This window comes from Folsomia candida, unplaced genomic scaffold, assembly GCF_002217175.1.
Source record: "Folsomia candida strain VU population unplaced genomic scaffold, ASM221717v1 Fcan01_Sc001, whole genome shotgun sequence".
Classification (NCBI taxonomy): Eukaryota; Metazoa; Arthropoda; class Collembola; order Entomobryomorpha; family Isotomidae; genus Folsomia; species Folsomia candida.
In genome coordinates, this window is record NW_019091193.1 from 6522493 (window position 1) to 6541318 (window position 18826).

The 18826-nt window shown below is 37.9% G+C and overlaps 3 protein-coding genes and 2 long non-coding RNA genes across 8 annotated transcripts; 1 reads left to right on the forward strand and 4 right to left on the reverse strand.

Annotated features, from left to right (window-relative positions):
* Nucleotides 1-2917: 2917 nt before the first annotated feature.
* Nucleotides 2918-4275, reverse strand: LOC110841729. The gene is made up of 2 exons (XR_002547247.2): nucleotides 3616-4275; nucleotides 2918-3517 (listed from the first exon to the last, which is right to left on the reverse strand). It is a non-coding gene; the product is annotated as an uncharacterized LOC110841729 (long non-coding RNA).
* A 407-nt stretch (nucleotides 4276-4682) lies between these two features.
* Nucleotides 4683-5627, forward strand: LOC110863682 (myb-like protein K). Its single transcript, XM_022113044.2, has 2 exons — nucleotides 4683-4833; nucleotides 5108-5627. The coding sequence occupies exons 1-2, from the start codon at nucleotides 4783-4785 to the stop codon at nucleotides 5447-5449; spliced, it is 393 nt and encodes a 130-aa protein (XP_021968736.1). The 5' UTR covers nucleotides 4683-4782; the 3' UTR covers nucleotides 5450-5627.
* Nucleotides 5628-6221: 594 nt separating this feature from the next.
* LOC118437508 lies at nucleotides 6222-6633 on the reverse strand. The gene is made up of 2 exons (XR_004836131.1): nucleotides 6497-6633; nucleotides 6222-6437 (listed from the first exon to the last, which is right to left on the reverse strand). It is a non-coding gene; the product is annotated as an uncharacterized LOC118437508 (long non-coding RNA).
* A 222-nt stretch (nucleotides 6634-6855) lies between these two features.
* On the reverse strand, nucleotides 6856-9940 carry LOC110857970 (ras-related protein Rab-13). 4 transcript variants are annotated; one of them, XM_022106618.2, is made up of 8 exons: nucleotides 9614-9940; nucleotides 9393-9552; nucleotides 9258-9330; nucleotides 9138-9185; nucleotides 9025-9072; nucleotides 8688-8948; nucleotides 7576-8300; nucleotides 6856-6980 (listed from the first exon to the last, which is right to left on the reverse strand). In XM_022106618.2, exons 1-7 carry the CDS (start codon nucleotides 9657-9659, stop codon nucleotides 7992-7994), a joined length of 945 nt encoding a protein of 314 aa, XP_021962310.1. In that variant the 5' UTR covers nucleotides 9660-9940; the 3' UTR covers nucleotides 6856-6980; nucleotides 7576-7991. The 4 variants fall into 4 exon arrangements, with proteins under 4 accessions (XP_021962310.1, XP_021962288.1, XP_021962280.1 ...); XM_022106596.2 differs by having other exon boundaries at nucleotides 7560-8300; XM_022106588.2 differs by having other exon boundaries at nucleotides 6856-6993; nucleotides 7560-8300.
* Nucleotides 9941-11529: 1589 nt separating this feature from the next.
* On the reverse strand, nucleotides 11530-14128 carry LOC118433802 (ATP-dependent DNA helicase PIF1-like). Its single transcript, XM_035846054.1, has 2 exons — nucleotides 12733-14128; nucleotides 11530-12641 (listed from the first exon to the last, which is right to left on the reverse strand). The coding sequence occupies exons 1-2, from the start codon at nucleotides 13555-13557 to the stop codon at nucleotides 11598-11600; spliced, it is 1869 nt and encodes a 622-aa protein (XP_035701947.1). The 5' UTR covers nucleotides 13558-14128; the 3' UTR covers nucleotides 11530-11597.
* Nucleotides 14129-18826: the final 4698 nt, after the last annotated feature.

Here is an 18826-nt window from a genome sequence, read left to right on the forward strand (position 1 = left end):
TTCTTTGAAATGACCAGTCAACGGAACGATAAGTATCACGTAATCGCTAATTTTTGGTTGACGATTTGATGACTTGCTATACAATCTTGGTGTATCTAGCTTGAAGAAAAAATATTACTTGGTTATTTGTCAGTTTGATTTTTTGAAATTTTGATCTAAATGAAGTTTTCATTTAACAAAATTTTTCAAATCGACAAATTTTTTGCCTTTAATCTGCTTCAGGTTTGTCACCAGCACAAATTAAAATATCGGCAGTCTTACATTAAATACACCCAAATGCAAGTCAAATTAGCACTGATGTTTTAGAGCAGGCAAATTATGCTTAACAAACAATAGGTGCTCCGCATTTTCTGGAGATAAAAAGTATTTGAGGCTGCCGTAAACTTTTTGGCTTCCGAAAAGACAAACTGGATATACATAAACGCTTGGAAAATGGTATATTTTGATGTGGATAAATAATAAAATTTTAATTTTATAAATGTAAGGCTTTATGAGCTTTTACCTTCGTTTGTGAGCCAATTTATATTTACAATTGAATAAAAACTGAACTACCCGTACCCGTGCGGGTAGTTCTAGCTACCCGCAGATAACGGGTACCCGCAAAAATCGTGCGGGTATGCGGGTAACGGGTACCCGACCCGTTACCCGCGGCAACCCTAGTAATCTGCAATTGAGCAGCCAGTCCGTAAGTCGTCGAAGTGAACAGGAAAAATCGCTCTTCATGTTCCACGAAAAAAAAGAGAAATTGGTCACAACGGAGTTGAGGATGTGATGTATCGTTCCAAATTGCCAAATTTCTTTCCATTAACTCACCAAAGTAAGTAAAGTCACGTCACAGGCATAAAAAGTCGCTCTTTTTTCAAGTGCAAACAAAAATTCCACTCTTTGATGTTTCTTTGAAAGAGAAAGTACAATATTTTGCAGGTACTTCGTAAGAAGTTGGGTTTGTTGAAGGGAAGTTTTAGGCGGCGTTGAAGGTGTGAAGTCATTAGAGATGAAGGAAATGGGCAATTACACTGATGAGTCAATTTCCTTGAAACATTATGCTGCGAGGTGCAAATTATACCGAAAGACAATGGACTCTGGTGGGAGAGAGAAAGTAATTAGATAATTCTTAATTGTGGGTTCGTGCAGTTATTTATTTATGTCAGAAGTTGGATGTTGGGTAGAAATTGTTGTTTGACTTATGATGTCCATGAAATCCTCTGCTAACACAAAGTACCGAATTATGTATTTACCGACTTTGTGCAATGCAATTTTTGTTCGAAATTTATGATCAAAATTGAGATTAATCTTAATTTTCTCCTTCGCAGAACGGACATCCCACAAAATTTATTTGAGCAACCATCTCAAGTTTCCCTCAAAAATAAAATGCAACAATTGGTCCACCGAGAAAACTTATTAATTATCTGCGACAATTCGAATAAAATGTCTCGTCCGTGCTGCCGGAATTAATGAAAAGGTTCGCCCGGTGGCGAAACGTGACAGTGGTGACATGTGCAATATTGGGAAACGTGATTTTATTGAGATGTGTCAAAGCAGGGTTTTCAGATTGTTGTAGATTGAAATAGCAATCAACAATTTCGTCAGTTCAATCTTATTTGCAAAACCTAATTGTTTTTGCACGGATTAAAATTTTGCAATTAAAACCACATTCACACATCCTTACTCTCAAATTTACATAAAATATATATTTCTGGAGACTTCCTTCTCCATTTCACCACTCATCTCGACACACTCTTCAATTCTCAGCAAACTTAACGATCCGTGATCATCACTCACTTCACTTCGTCCTCTCATGATTCATCTTCTCCGTGAATATGTGCCTTCCTCTCTTCTCGGCCATAATACCCGCTTTTACCACCCAATCCAGCTCACCCAGTCCAATACATACATAACTGCAATTCTTCCTACTTTCTCTCCATATGCTTTCTACGTTATCCCTGCTTTCGCCTAGAACCACGAACGAATGCTTTCTCTGCCTGCGCCACTAACGAAGGAAAAAGGAGAGCTCGGGCTTAGCTTTATCAACAGATTAACACGAACCAATCCACTCCACTCGTCAACTTGGAAAGTTCTCGAGAAAAGCAACAGAATGTTATGCACCAGACTGAAGCAGTTTTTCAGAGTATTTATTTTACCGCAATCTCATCCTCACTTTTTCTTTGCTGTGACAAAAAAGGTCTTTATATTTCCGAGGTTTCCAGTGCGGTCTGGTCATTTCTTGAGTAAACACAATGCCAGGCTCACCCCTGCTTTCACCATGATCAAATAAATCCTCGTGTTTGCAATTAAGCAGGATGAGGCGGATGGATGGATGGAGAGAGAAACTTGTGTGGTCTGCAAAACTGCGATACGATAGAATTAGAAGAAAGAACGCCTGCTTTCTCCCAAAAATCGTATCATGAGAACTTTCACAATTTCAAATAATGTGATTCTTTTCGAAAATATGTGTTATTTATTCCTAAATAATCCCGAATTTATCTCCCAGCCCTTATCACGCGGCGTAATTACAAGCAATAAATGTTGCGAAGGTGGAGTCCCAACACCACCTCCGACACCACTTGCACTTCTCGCTCAGACTTCTCCACATCAATCCTGAGCACTAATTATTATTGCCAAGTTGCGGAATTTGGCTCACGAACACGGTGGGCGTGGGCGCGTTTAGATGTAAAGGAGCAGGTTGCATGACGGGATGAATTTACTGGAGAAAGTACAAGAGTTTGCAGAGTAGAGTTGAATGTGCGATAAAATACGACGGCACGCGAAATTCCGATACAGAAAGGATTTTCGTTTAATCGAAACGGCCCTGGTTTTGGGTGAAGTTGAATTTTTAGATATTCTAAAATATGGGAGGTCGAGTTTTTTAATGGTTAAGGAATTTGTGCGAGATACATAAATAATTTTAAATTTTGTATACACATTTACTTAATAATTTCTTTATTCTTTGATTAATTCACAAAATTGTCGTAAAAACTACTCCAGAAATAATAACTTCGGATAACAACAAAGGAACACGACTTGTCCATAAAACCGCTATTAATACTCGCATACTTACAATTGTGGACTCATGCTTATTTTTATTGTTATGATTTGTTTGTTCTTTTATCGAGACCCGGCTCTAATGTAATGTTCACCGCGACAATTGACGTCATAAAACCCTTTGCCAACAACAATATCTAATGTTCCACTAACAGCATTTTGTGATTCTGTCAAAAACTCGTAAAGTTAATAATAGAAAATGGGCACGAATTTTTATTGCCTTTAATCAGCATGGATGAAATGGCAACCTAAAATTATTTCCGTGTCTTTTCAACTTGTTATTTTTTGCCTTGTACATACATATTTCTGCAAAAACTTTTTGCAACTTCCTGTTATTTCCTGATCGCTGGGTTGCTGATTAAAGGGTCCGCATTGCAATTCAGTTCATGTCTGGATACGCGATCGGGGAAAAATTTCCTGCCACAGTTTCCACAAGGGAGCAAACTGTCGAGGTGAGACGAGTAAGCGGATTGAGCTACTTTATGGAAAGTAAATAAGTGGATTTTTTTAGTATATCAATTTCTCCACGGGGAAAGAAATAAAGTATTTATTTACTTGGCACAAATTACTTACAATCGATGTGGGCCAAAGTTCTGATTATAATGGGTGGGAGTGGTTGCGCTTGGACTTTTGGCAACTTGGCGACGACCAAGCTTGTAGCAGAAGTTTGCTTAGATGTTTGTAATTTAGGATTTAGATTGCGTCGATTTGCTGACATTTTGAAAATATTTTGATATTAAACGCGTGTATGTGTATTCAGCTGTCGGAGATGTAGAACGAGGAAGGTGAGATACATATGTTTGTGTGTATGCATCGATTAAACAGGTTTGGCTTGTGTGGATAGCTGTTCGCAGAAGTGTTGAATCAATGAATATACATGCACAACTAGATATATAACCATAACTATGGACACCATTGTCTTTGGTGTTGGATTACTTGGAATAGTTTACTAGGATGGTTTCGGTGTAGGAGTATGATCCACTTTTACCACCCCCGCAACTCGACCCATCATCTCCCCCTCATCCACTTACTTTATTTATACACATTCCCAATTAAAACAAGCCAAAATTAATCAGAAATCCATCAAGTTTTAATTCACTCCATGTTTAATTTAGATTTGGGCGAGAAAATTCTTTAACGCGAAACCCCAAGTTCTCAATCTTAAAGTCTCGATGTGCTTCTCAACTTCCTTTCGAATCTCTCATCCGCACATCCCAGCCTCACCATGGTAGGAAAATCAATAGAAAATTAATTAAGGACGGGAAACACCACGGCAAACCAGAGCCGGAGAAAGTTTGATGCTCATTTCATTTGACTACACAGTGATTTCAACCCAGTAAATGAATCACCTTCCTTAATGAACTTCACTTTGACTTCCATTAGTAATTCTATCCGGTGTGGATTTTCCTCCAGAGTTGCAGCCTTTCCGCCTGTTTAAATAAAAGAGCGGATTTTTTCTTTGTTTGATTTGTCGAAAGTTTCACTTTTTACTTTAATTGCGCTTCCAAACCAGACGGAAAAATGGGAGAGTTTTCGTTACAATTTTCCAATGACAAGCTGTGCATACAAAGGTCTGATTTTGGTGGAAATTTTTAGGATACGGATCTTAAAAGTATAAAGTAAATGAAAAATTTGGGTTGATTAAACAACTTGTAGGGTTATGGATTGATATAAAATGATGTGTTTTACATGTGTAGTTGTTAGTTTATACTTTGATAGCTTTCTATTCGTACGATTACGATGTTGTTCTACTTTGTTATCATTGCTGTAGTTGGGGTACCAATTTGTGGTGTAAGTTTAAATAGATAAAAATTAAGAATAATATGAGATAACTTACAATGTCTATAGCCCAGTAAAGTCTGCATAAACGTGAATATGTAAACTTGTAAATATTTTCATGGAAAGTTAGCTTAAAATCAAGTGGAAACTTAAATACTGTAGAGCAAAGGGTTCTGTTTATTGAACAGAATTCTGTAAAATAATTTTAGGAAACTTTACAGTTTACTGAGAATTTCCAAAATATGGGCATGCATGTATATTCTGTATAATTTTATTCACATTTTAGGCCCAAGAGCAACAATCTACTGTCGATATTCCGCCTCAAATTACAAACGAAATGTTGGCCTTGATCGCAAATCGTCCCAACGTACAAGCTCAACAATATCCGTATCCGCAGCAGCAATATCAGCAACAATATCAGCCACAAGTTCAACCATATCAGCCTCAGGCTCAACAATATCAGCCGCAATTTCAGCAATATCCTCAACCAACGCCAGGACCGGGTGTGACGCAAGATGGTTTGACACAAAGGCCACCATTCTCATATGACATCTTCACACGGCCTCCACTTGGACCAATTTTTGCTAATTTGTACCCAAATTTTCCAGGATTTACAGGTAGGAAATGATGTACTGATGTAAGGTCGGACAGGCCGATGTAAAAAGTTATCATATTGGATTTGGTAGGATTTGGTTAGTATAATTTTAAATTAGTGGAATCTTTATACGAATTAAGATCATGATCAAATTATGAAGTTTGAATTTATGTAATAAACTTAAAATATTGATTTTATAAAATCCGTAAAATGTACTCTGAACTCACTTGACATATTTTACATAGAATATCTTCAACAAATCACCTTCTATCCGTTTTGCCATTTGATCTAAATTGTTCGGATTAAAATAAAGAAATATGAAAATTACGTTTTGAGTTGTTCATTGAATGTACAGAAGCAGTCACTCAGTAAATACTTCAATCAAGGGAGAGCAAGCAATTAACCGGATCACATGCTGTGAAATTAATGCAGTCCAAAGGGCACCTTAATTAAGACGCGTTAGCTAATCCTAAGTTTATAAGTTGTAGTCATACTATTTAGTTTGCGTAGGATTTAGTGGAGCTTGAGTCTACATAGCTACATATATCTATTTCTTGGAGAATATTTCTTGCATTCAAGAATAGGGGAGATCCAGAGTAAATAAGATTAATTATCATTAATGTTGTCTCAAGGTTTGGTAAACAGTATCAACCCTAAACTACGCAGCACTTCGTAAACTATGACCCTTATCACAAATACTACATGCTATTTATAGAAAATTTCCTAATTTATATAACGTTAAAAATAAAAATATTCAAAAAACTATTCCGAGCAAGACCAGGCCAGAGAGACCAAACAAAATCCGTACAATTTTAGAATTCAGGCAAATTTATTACAAACAATTTCTTAAAAATATGACACATTTTGAAATATATTTCCTAATCTACACTGCTCAATGTCTACGTTTTTGTGCAGCAGGTTCACAAAAAAATTCGCCGTCAGACCCTTTATTACAGCCCAAATCGTCACAACAAGCTCCACTCCCTGGTTTACACGTATGGTAAGGTGGCAGGCAGCGGAACTATAAAAAATTAGAATAATTGGCATTAGTCCTCTTAAGGATTAGACTACTAAAAATACCTGTTTCGATTTCACATGGTTAAAAAAACTGCACAAAATTAACAAAGTTGTAAAAAATAAAATAAAACCGAATTTCGAGTTGAGGATCATGTTTAGTCAGGCACTAATACGTAAACTGATATCTGCACTCACCATAGCAGGCGAATTTGTTAAATACACAATTTCAAGGCAAATTATCATAGCGCTTAACGTTTCAAGGAATTTTTATAACTGTTTCTTCGTTCTTACTGAAATATTCTGTCATAAAGAGATAAAATAATTTGCAATATTTTATGCATGCAGATGTATGCGTTATTACTGTGTCAAGATTGGATGGACGCATGCTCAACAGAAAAATTATGAGACGTCGTCTAAAAATGTGTTGGGTTTTCCATAATCTTTTTGTTTATTGTAAATTTGAGGTTAACATAATAAAATATTTCTTATATGCTTAAATTAAATATTTGTTTTATACAAATCTCAATCAAGTCTTCTGGTCATCTGACTGACAAGGGACACTCACGACCTGTCGTTTGAGTCCAGGGTACCCACTATGTTTTTTAGAATCTACTGGGACCCCTGATGAAGGATTCATTCTTATTTCCGTGTAAAACTCATATTTGGCCCAATGGCGTGGCGCCAAACTTAAAAATTTGCATTTTCGACCAATTTCAAACCCCCATAACTTTTGCAGTTTATGTCGGATTTTCAAGTTTTAAGCTTAAAATGATCAGAAAAGTCGAAATTTTTGAGAAAAAAATAAAAATACAAAATTTCTAATTTTTGAGATAATTTTAGCATTTTTTCGACGAACCCGAAATTTCGAAATTTTGTGAAAAGTTAAAAGTGATAATTTTGGAAAAAATTTCATAGAATACCAAAGTTGAACTCCTTGTCATGATTTTTGCCAAAAATTTTGAAAATCCGTCCAGGATTTCAAAAGTTATGGCGGTTTTAAAATGAAAAACCATCAAATTTGGCGAATTTGGCGCCACGCCATGGCGCCAAATATGAGTTTTACACGGAAATAAGAATGAATCCTTCATCTGGGGTCCTAGTAGATTCTAAAAAACATAGTGGGTACCCTGGACTCAAACGACAGGTCGTGAGTGTCCCTTGTGAGATGAAAATGTCGTCTTTCATTTTAACGTAGCCATCAAAATTAATCATTCTAAATTATAAACTAGATCAATCCTGTAAAAGGCTGATTCATTTGTGGAGAAAATGTAATAGTAAATGTGACCAATTTAATGGACGGCGTATATTTATACGAACACGGTGCTATGCAATGGAATTTTGACATTGCCATTTTTAGCCTATTTTAAACTGGAACAGATCAATTATTGAATTAGTCCAGTTTTCATATTTTAATAAAAAATGAGAAAGTTCATTAATAATATTCAACGCAATAAAGTAAAAAAAAAAACATGAGACTGAACACATCAAAACAGAATTATACATAAAATCAGTCATTTCATTATTGTAAAACAGCCGTCATTTTTCTGCATGATAATCCTCACATATTTTTCTTCTGTTTGTCTGCCCTCCAAAATTTCTTGAAAAATCGCCTCATCCCACACAATTCAGATCCTTTAATCTCTTCTTCTTCATCTGCCACGTTGTCCTCATTTCTTGGTGGCTCATGCAATTTAATGGGGCGACTCCCTTCAGGGTCGCCTTCCCTCTGTTGATCCCTGCCCCCATGGTTCCTCATGGACATATTTTCAATGATATGAGAAGCCAACGTCTTAAATGCAGTTTCCACATTTTCCGAAGTCTTTGCTGATGTCGTGATGTGGAAGAGTCCATGGAGGGAGATCTCCTCCTTTAAGAAAATGTGGAAAATAATTAAAATTAGAAGCCATTCAAACGTTACATTTGCAAAACTAGTAACATAACTTTGTAAGATTCTTGAATTTGTGAAACTCTTTGGCATAAAATACCCTCGTAAATTTACCAAATTTAGTAAATAATTGTATGAGAAGTAACGCATTTGTTATTAAAAAGTGTGACTTTGATCACAACTTCAACACATCAGCCAAGCATTAAACTTTGCGGAATTTTGTTATGAGCAAAAAGCCACCTACAAACTGTATGAACTAACGACACTACATAAAATGTACATAAATTGCAGGTGCACGTAATTCTTTTACGACAATTAAGTACATTACAGATGAGGTGTCGTGAAAGCCCCTGTGAAAAAAATCCTCACCTCAACTTCCTCCTTTGTCGGTTTTCTACATGAATTTGTCTCACTTGTGTGCTTGTAGCAGGTACAATTTTCCAAGTCGGATCGACATCCCATTATTATTTTCTCGGCTTCGGGAGCATGAAGATTTGCAAAATCCAACCAGCCTTGAACACTCTTTAGAGTTTCGAGACGGGTGCAATCATACGCGATAATGATGCCCTGAGCATTTCGTACGTATTGTGGAGTTATCGCTTTAAAAACGTAGTTTCCCCCGGTGTCTTGCTGCGAACGGAGAGACAGAAGTTGTTAAAATAATTATGGGGAATGAATTTGAATAATTAATCAGTAAATTACTCACAAGAAACAGCTTAACAGGGTCATCACCAACTTGGATGTTCACACTCCGCTGGAGAAATTGGAATTATGAATTGAGAAAAAGCTTAAAAAGATGACAAGAAGTTTTTGACTTACGAAATCAGCTCCAATCGTGGAAATTTCATAACCATGAAATTCTCCGTTCTGCATGCAAAAAATATGAAATCTGTTAAAATCCATTATTTTTAATGCAGATATTAATGAATTTCCACGTACAACTAATCTGTTAACAAGTCCAGTCTTTCCAACACCAGCATCCCCCAAAGTTGCAATGACAAGTTTCTTGAAGCTAAAAATGGCATAATAATCCAATAAGTAATAAATCATTAGAATAAAACTAAAACTAATTACGGTTTGTTAGGATCCACGCCACGAATGAGGGCAAGATTGCATGGCAAGACTGGATAGTGACAGACGGGGCAGCTTGTCGATTTCGCGAGAGCATGCAATATGCAATATTTGTGAAATACATGTTCACATCCTGTCACCATGAAGTTGTCGTTTGCGAATTCTATGAAATCAATTCATAATTATGACAGCTTTCCATAATTTAATTACCAAATCAAAATTACCTGAATTGAAGTCCCCACAAATCCCACACTCGAGGAGACCCGACATTCTGCTTTTTGGTATGTATGTACGTAGTGCTTAAAAAATGATGAACCGTTAACGGTCGTAGCTGGAAACGCACTAACTGGAAATATGGTGAATGATATTATATTCAACTAAAATATGGACTGACGTCTAATGATGACTCATATTGAATTAATTTGTCGACTTAGCAGAGTTTGATGGATAATTAAAAAATTCAGTGAATCTCAAATTACTCGTATTTATGTAGACTTCTCTAATGACGAGCAGAATGAAGATATAGCATTTCATTCATGGGTATGTATGTGTGCCCTACTAAAATTGAGAGAGGGAATAAAGGACGACACATACATATGCATCCATGTACACACTTAACGAAGGTTATTCTAGTCTATTTTCATATGAAGCATAATAGATAATTGTGTATCCATTTAAATGCTGGATACTCGCAGTACAGTTCAGCGTGACATTCCGTTTCCTTCCTGTCTTGTGCGTTGTTGGGTCTTTTTTCTAAGACGGAGATTATTTTATGCACAATACCTCGTGAGTGAGGCAGGAATGTACAGTTGTGTTTGTTCTTTACATGAGTTCAGTTCATGAATGATAAATACAACGTATTTTACTTAAATGCATACTGTGAATATTGTTGAACTGTATGGGTTGACGGACTCGTAAATATTTAGTAATGACAGTGTTGCATTTTATAATATGTACGTACTTATGTATCGTATATTACTTATCAGGTATCTACATAATTCGGACCATTTCATGGCTCCATGACGCTTAATGAAATGATTTTCATGGTGCATAACATGAACCCGGTGCCCTTCTGATCTGTACATTTATTCCAACAAAGCTATGAGTCACCTCTGTATTTACTAAAGTATTTAGCTACTTAAAATTCTATTAGTGAAGCCATCCATCCATCCGTCCATTTAACTCTTACGAAACCACGAAAAGTTAACGCTGTTATCTAACATGCATAACAAAATCTCATCCCCATCGATGCATAGGATAGTGGTCTCATTTCATATGCAGTGCAAACTCTGGCAAATATTTCCAGTTTTTATTGCATGGGATTTCCGTCCGACTGGAATTGCTACAGACAATTATGAAGGGAATGTAGAGTAACTTCAAGTTATGTGAGGTTGGCGAATTTCATGATGCACTTTTCAAAAACCTGCCAAATTCTCCATTAAACAATTGGAGATGGCTTTTCAATTTTTATTATGGGGAACAGACGTCACATATAAGTATTGCGGTAAAACCGCTGAAAAATCTATTTTTTCAAAACTAAAGATACTTACAATATTCTACAAAAAGGAGAGAAAAAGTAACAAACAAGGCGTAGAAAACATTTACCTGTATATAATATATTAGGAAAAAAATAGGAGCAATTTTTGGGTATTTCTAAAGATTCCTTATTATCTTAAATATGCTAATAAAAATATAAATTACGTAAACTATATGTTAAGACGAACATGAATAGCTCTGTAGGATTATAAACTTTTATTACTGGTTTTTAATGCATGAATTCCTCAGTTGTAGCTGTGCACATTAGCCACGTATTTGTTCTCATTGTATTTCCTAAACATTACATGGTTGTCAATTAGGACGAGACATTTCCGATATTATTGTTTTTTATTCTTTATTTTACCTATTTTGATTGCCCCTATTTTTTCCCTAATATATTATATACAGGTAAATGTTTTCTACGCCTTGTTTGTTACTTTTTCTCTCCTTTTTGTAGAATATTGTAAGTATCTTTAGTTTTGAAAAAATAGATTTTTCAGCGGTTTTACCGCAATACTTATTTGATGCTTTTCACCTTAATATTAAAAATATGATAATTCAAATAAGTAAAAAAAATACGTTTTAATTGCAACGAGCAGTCCAACTTTAATTCAAGAGATTCAAATTGTTAATATTACAAATCATGACAATATTTTGATACTCTATATATATCTATAAGGCGCGCAGCCGAGCCATCTCCGCTATAAGTTTGTCGGGTGGTTTCGCAGTTAATTTGTTGTCGTCCTGTTCCAATATAGCGACTCCATCCAGTGTCCTGACGCGACTTAAGGCAACGTAGGCTTGCCCATGGGCAAAAATCTCGGCTCCCAAATAGATCACTGCTTTATCTACGGTGATTCCCTGTACCTTGTGCACTGTCACTGCCCAGCAAAGGACAATAGGTAGCATCCATCTTTGAATTTCTTCCTTTGCTTTCCCTGTGTATGTCACATCTGTAGGTTTTAACTCATAGACACCTTCCCGAGTCCCAGCAATGCGCCAATCGTCAAATTTCACCAATACACTTGAAGGGAGATCGCCGTGATGATGTTGTTCCCTTGCAAGTTCTTCCCACTTGAACCCGACGACCGTTCCCATTGAGCCATTGACTAAATAACGGTTTGTCGGCGAATTCCGGATTACCATAATTCTTGATCCAACTGCTAAGTCAATGGAACTTACGAAGCCACCACATTTATTGCTGTCTCTGTGGCTATATGCCAACGGAGCACGGGATCCAGCTTTGGTTCCAGAAAAGAAACTATCCCTCGCTTTGATAGTATAGACTTTTATGTGAGGGTCACTACGAAAAGTCCTGGTCTTGAGTCGGTTGTAAATATATGCCTGATTTCTTGTAGGAAATATTCTAATAGCATCTTTGAATTTATCTTTCATAGCGGTGCTCGAAGTATCTTCACTAAACTCTCGCATCCGCAACTCATGGAGATCAGTAGTGGTGATGTTTCCTTCTCGTAGGTTGTTACAGATATGTAAGAGTGGATCTTGACCCTGTCGCATGTTGACCGTAAGTTCTTTAAAAGCGAAATTCTTCCAAAGGTTTTCTTCCGCTCCTAACTGTCGTGGCTGATCATAGATGCAGTGCCCATTAACAGGCTCCAACTGGAATAGATCTCCCACGACAATAACATTTTTCCCTCCAAATGGCAGCGTGTTGTCGAAACATTCTCCCAAACGTTGGCTTACTTGACGGAATAACTAAACAAAAATATTTTAGTTAACTTATTAAAGATGACTTATAATATTTCCTAAAATTACGTATTAATTTAGTTATTGATAATATACTAACCTCATAAGATATCATTGATACTTCATCCATGATGATCCACTCAACATCCCGAAATTTATCTCGCATTCTCTGCAGCATTATTGCGCCAAGAGGAGCGTAACGTGGAACAGAACCAGATTCTACAGCAAGTTGGAAAGTGCGATGAAGGGTTTGTCCATTTATATTTAAAGCTGCCACTCCAGTTGGGGCGGCCAAAAGTACACCTGCTGGGCCTGGTCCATCTTCCTTCGCACAGATGAGGTTCGTCATCAAGGAAATTAGGAACGACTTTCCTGTTCCACCAGCTCCAGAAATGAAAAGTTGTAGTTGACCTCTGCTAGGATCGCATAAATGTCCTTCAATCATGTCGTATATGAATTTTTGGTCTTGGTTCATTTTTAGCTTCTCAGCCATGAAGCAGGCTTCATTCAGAAGTACAATCCTATATTCTTCTTGAGCTGGAAGCACATTACTTCCGTCATAGACGTCAGGAAGGTATTGATACTCCTCGACCTCATGGATTGCAAGCGTTTCTTGGGGGTCCTGATTAAGATCAGCTAGATGAAGAGCTACTGCTTCAAGATCTTTCTCTATATCAGGACGTATTAGAGGGAAGTCCAAAGTTGTCCTAATATTGGCCTTATTCTTCTCAAATGCATCTGTAACAGATTCCCCGTCCGCCGTGAAATTCTCCTCAATGAATGGAACGTACAGTAGTAGATGGCTGTAGATAAAGTTTTCCGCGTCGGAGTCACTATGAAATGGTGGGCTCTTGATTACGGCGTACTTTGCTCTTTCTCTCCAGAGTCCCATAGACCTATCCTTAAGGTAGAAAGATCGTGGCATCAATCGATTGGCATGTAGTAGTTGGTGTTCTTGTTCCTCTCCTTCATCAAAATCATCATCTACCTGTTGATAATTTCGTACGGGCTGATACTTGGAGGCGAATTCGAATAAACATATATTTCGTAGATCTTCAGGACGATTGCAATATTTGTCAATTATATTACTAGAATTAAAATAGGCAACTTAAATTTCCTGTTTTATTTATACATTTTTTTCATGCAATTTTACTGTACATACCTTGCAAATTGTACCTCATCCCTTTCTAGATATGCATTTTTCTTCAACAATCTGATGCGATCACCAGGTAGATAGGTCGGGATGTATACAAATGCACGTGACGTATGTCTCATAGGAAGATTTGCCATACGATAGGCAGCTTCTTGGGATCCTACTGTCCTGCGACTTAATAAAAGCCGAGAGACCTATATGAAAATATGAATGATGAATAGTACCTCTTAAAATTTTTTGGAAAACTAAGTAACGAAATCCATACCTTCTCCATTTGTACCCGTATTGGTTGTCGACTTTCACGGAGAGTCTGAAGGGTGTGTCGAATATCATCACGGAGGGTTTCAGGTTCATTTTTCCCGATATACTTTGCAGCGGCAACGCCTGTTACAATCTGTATATCCATGTTGCATCGAAGAATCTTCAGCAGTGTCGGATGGTAGTTGTTCACCCGCTCTTCCCCTTGACAACGCCTTAGGATTACTCCATGACCATTGTTGGTTTCTTCCAGAGTGGTTTCAGATGCAAGAGGTCGTGGAAACCCAAACCGACACGTGGAACCTTTCTTAAAGCACGTGGTCGTATCTTTGTGCGACTGATATCGCCGTACAATATCCTCCATTCCACTACCTAGAAGTCGGCACGACACGTTGCGGTCGATAAAGTTTATTCCTTCAGGTGTGGAAAGGTTCGGTGCATCCTGAATCCATATAAGTGAATGAAGGTGTGGACTACCTCGGTCTTGGAACTCTACCCGGAATGTATAGTCCACTACTGGCTTTCCAAATATCGTTTGATCCTGGTTCAGTAATTTTATTAATTCATTTGTCCTGAGATTGAAATGGCGGGCGGCGGCGATAGGATTTGAGTTTAATAACTCCCGACGAAAGTCGAATGGCATATCTTGAATATTGTCCGGAGGAGGGTCGTCTTTGGGATGACCGGCCTTCCACATTGCATTGAGCACATCAGCTGAGCCCATGTCGTCGTAGGAAACCGTTAGAAAAAATATTGGCGGACCAAGCCTCATAATCATTGCCATTATGTCCCCCGTATACCTCTTCCAATAAGATCTGGAGCCACGAATTGCGCTCATGTATAGATGTAAATTTTCAGCTGCAGGAGCGTTATCATTTTCAGAATCCTGGTATTTCATGTTCCCACAGATATTAATTTTTGCTCGGATAATCGACTCTTCAGATCTTGAAAGTGCATAAAAGAGATAATCTATGCGGTGGAACCGAGGATCTCCCGACATTACCCTTGTCTGAAAGTATGCATGCGTGGTGATGCGAAATCGTTCATCTCTCTTTTCATCCAATCCAAATTTTCCATGTGGGAAGCAGGTGATGAAACATTTTTCTTCTAAGTGATTCTCAGAAGTTAATCTCACGGGTGGAGCTGCAGTTCGATTGAGATTGAATTTTTCCAGCTGTGGCTCTATGTAGTCCATTGGGTGTAGCAAACAGTCTTCCGCAGCTTCTTCACCAAAAACCACAGTTTCTGGCGGCAGATCTTCTGGGAGGTCAGACGGTCCCGGAATCGCTGGAGGCGGTGTTATGTCGGGTCCTTGGTCGATTATTGTGAGTTTGAGGGGAGTAATGGTTATGATGGCGGATTCAGGACCTCCCACGCAATTTTTGTTGACAATAGATCTAATATGATTAATACTTTCTGGGTGGTTACGATCGAGCCTAAGGATTACTGCTTTGGCGGACTTAGCTAAAGATATATGGCCTTGCTGACTCCTAGAATGACTGTCGAAGTAGAAAATGTAACGCTCTGTCCGAATCAGTCCCATCGTATAAGCACCTGTGTGAATTTAGAATTGATTAAAAAATATTTCAATACATTTTAATTAAGATTTCTTCTAACAAACTTGCCTGCCGTAATGAGCCCGTAATTTGATTGGCCATGAAGGAATTGGGATAAAGCATCAGCTACTGAATTTGTTGTGATCGTTTGGGCCTCCCTCAGAAACTTGTCGAATCCTCCATAAATGACTGTCCCGCCTTCAACGAGTTCGATGCGCACAATGTTTCCATAACAATTTCGGACCTCGCCAAGAATTTCGTCCACAGCAAGATGATCAGGAATGACAGGACGCTGATGCTCTTCCGTGATTACACGAGCTGTGGGATGGTACATATATATCATACTTAAACTTAGAGACAGGTACAATATTTGAATTCTGATACCTGCTACCAACTTCTTGCGACATTGATTGTCATAAAAGTCACCTTCAGTCAAAATCCTGTCTCCGTCTTGGACTGTCCACTCGTTCGGCGGCTTAACTGCTGCATAAACTGTAGCGACCGCCGAAATTGCAGTGCATTGCTTTCCGGCTGATTCCCCGAATACGGCTGCCGTTTGGCAGAAACTTAACTGTAACGACGACATCCACGTCTTTCCCGTTATGGCGATGTATCCAGTATTTACCCGATGTTGACGCTGCCTAATGTTTATTACTGGACTTGGAGTAGCACTTTCTTCTTGAATCATTAGATCCTGGATACGGATTCCATTCAAATTGAACTGCTCAATGGTGACATTTGAGTATCCATCGTTGTTGACCAGCAGCCACTGGAGCGCCTCTCGAAGCACTGGAGGAAATAATTAAATAATTAAATAATTAATACTCGAATATAGATCAACCACGTAAATATGCTATACCTGCGGGACGAATCGTGTATGTCGACGAGTGGGGAAAGTTTTCCACAGATTCACTTACTATAACTGTCCCATAATTATTATTTGGCCCAAGTCTCAGCTGATCCTGGACCTCTTCGACACTTTGCGCGAAATGGATGACTTGTCCACGTAATGCAGATTGTCCTTTTCCTCGCCCCAACTTGAAAATCTTCAGAAACGCTTTCGCTCTACTAACCACTCTCGACTCTACTTCTGTTAGATTCTTGATGATATTCGGAGATGGTGGGACGAACATATTGTTGACCAATGCAGCAGCAGGAACTCTCCCCCTCTTTAAGTTTTCGTGACAACGCTTGCAACAGTCAATGATTTCCAAAACCTCTGGAATGAGCTGGGATTTCACCGTCTGATCATAATTGTTATCGACAGCAGCTAGGAGGTCGTGAATGATTTTTGTCACAATTAGTGATCTGTGAAAATAATTTTATTATTATGATTTTTAAAATATCTACTTTATCAACATCTTCAAAATACTCACCGAATACCCTTTCTGTACCACGTACGGTCACAAATTCGGCACCGCCATTCGGCAGCCTGATTAATGTTGATCCTGAGGAGTATTTGCTGTGGTGTTTCTTCTGAGCAATGGGGGCTAGCATGAATGGGCGTAGGCTGCGGGAGAATTGCTCCTTCCTCGGTTGGATCGACAATCCGATTTACCTCGCCCTGATTATTTTCAATATTTGATATTTCGTTCTCCTCAGATACGGTTGCTGTAATATTTGATCTTTTTGCCCACCTCATTTGTTCCAACTTTCGCCGTTTCCTCGCCTTATACGGCATTGCTCGTAAACTTAATTAAAAATTTGTAATTTAAAAAGTACTACAAATATTGTATTTATTTTGTATTTTAAGCAGAAATGTCGGGAAGCAACAATGGAGCTGAAGTATCTGCTCGTCGAGTTCCCACACAACAGGGGTACACTGAGACGAGTCTCCATATGCCTACGCAGACAACTTATTTTTTTCTATAAGTAGTAAATTTGTATTTGCATCTTCATCAATATTTTAGTTTGAAAGTTGATAACATATAATTGATGGATTATAAATTCTATACGTATTTATTAACCTAAAAAAATATTTTAATTATATCTAAAGTATACTCGGTGGTTAAATCAAGTTTTTGCTGTTTTGGTTTGAAATTCAGAAATCGCGCCATAACTCGAAAACTAAGGCTTATTTCGAAAAAGTCAATTAGTTGAGGGCACTAGCCGGGACCCTCCCCTATACGAACCCGTTGAGTTCAGGTCACCAAAATGTATCCTCTTGGCTGTAGCTCAGTGGAGAAATTGGTTGCTGAAAACGCGAAATTTTTCGAAAATTCGAATCTGGTGCCATAACAAAGCTCCATTTCGAAAAAATTTTCAAGTAAATATCATAGATAAAATCATTGTGAACATATTTGCTATAGCATGCAATAGTATATCATGCACCCAATTCATTCAGCGAAACATTTAAGATTTCGAATCCGAAAAAACGGTTTTTCTTGAATATCTTAAAAACGGTTCAAGATAGCATAAATTAGAAAAAAGTCATTTTAAAGCTTCCCCAGATGTATCCAATGAACGTTATTCCATCCCTGTAGGTCAAACCGTTTTTTTGTACGAGCGATCGACATTTCCCATAAGAGTGCCGGACAACATACTATATGTTCCACATATAGCACCAAATGTCTCACAATGCCCCCACATTTGAGCTTATGGGGAAAAAATAGAAAAATTAGCAAGGTTAATCTGAACAATGGCAAATATTTATGGTAAGAAATCTGCTCCCCTCGAGACATAAATGGACTCATTACATACATGCATGTAAGTAATACACCAGTAATCGGAACAAGTCCGGTGTAGGTTAATGCACACTTGAAATGTCCATTACTTATTTAGCAGCCTTATAAATAAATGTTGTTAGAAAAAGTACGAGTCCATGTAAAGATGACCACAAGAGTTTACCTGTCCATCCATCTTGCTAAATTTCAAAGCAACGACTTGAGTAAATATTTGCCAAAGTATTCTCTACTCAAACATGTTATCGATGGATGGATGCATGCAAATTCACTAATTTAGTAATCTCTCTCCCAAGTTGGACTTTGCATCGTGGATGCATTAGAGTTCAGCAAAGTATTTAGTCGGTAATGGTATTCAGATGAGATGGTGAAGAAGAAGGCAGCGCTGCAGTTAAGTGCGATGTATTACCATGAAGATAATTTTGCAGGCGAACAATGGGATGCTCCTTATGGGAAGAGGTTTACATGCATCACACACAATTAGAGATGGACCTACTCATTAATATTATCTCGCTTTGCCACCATCACCACCACCGTCGCAAAACG

Coding starts and splice junctions, on each gene's coding strand:
- LOC110857970 (XM_022106618.2), bottom strand. CDS start 9,659: ATGTCGGGTCTCCTCGAGTGTGGGATTTGTGGGGACTTCAATTCAG. Junction 9,553..9,613: donor TTGTGGGGACTTCAATTCAG/GTAATTTTGATT, acceptor TTGATTTCATAG/AATTCGCAAACGACAACTTC. Junction 8,301..8,687: donor CGACAAAGGAGGAAGTTGAG/GTGAGGATTTTT, acceptor ATTTTCTTAAAG/GAGGAGATCTCCCTCCATGG.
- LOC118433802 (XM_035846054.1), bottom strand. CDS start 13,557: ATGCCACGATCTTTCTACCTTAAGGATAGGTCTATGGGACTCTGGAGA. Junction 12,642..12,732: donor TATCAATGATATCTTATGAG/GTTAGTATATTA, acceptor ATTTTTGTTTAG/TTATTCCGTCAAGTAAGCCA.
- LOC110863682 (XM_022113044.2), top strand. CDS start 4,783: ATGTTGTTCTACTTTGTTATCATTGCTGTAGTTGGGGTACCAATTTGT. Junction 4,834..5,107: donor TTGGGGTACCAATTTGTGGT/GTAAGTTTAAAT, acceptor TTCACATTTTAG/GCCCAAGAGCAACAATCTAC.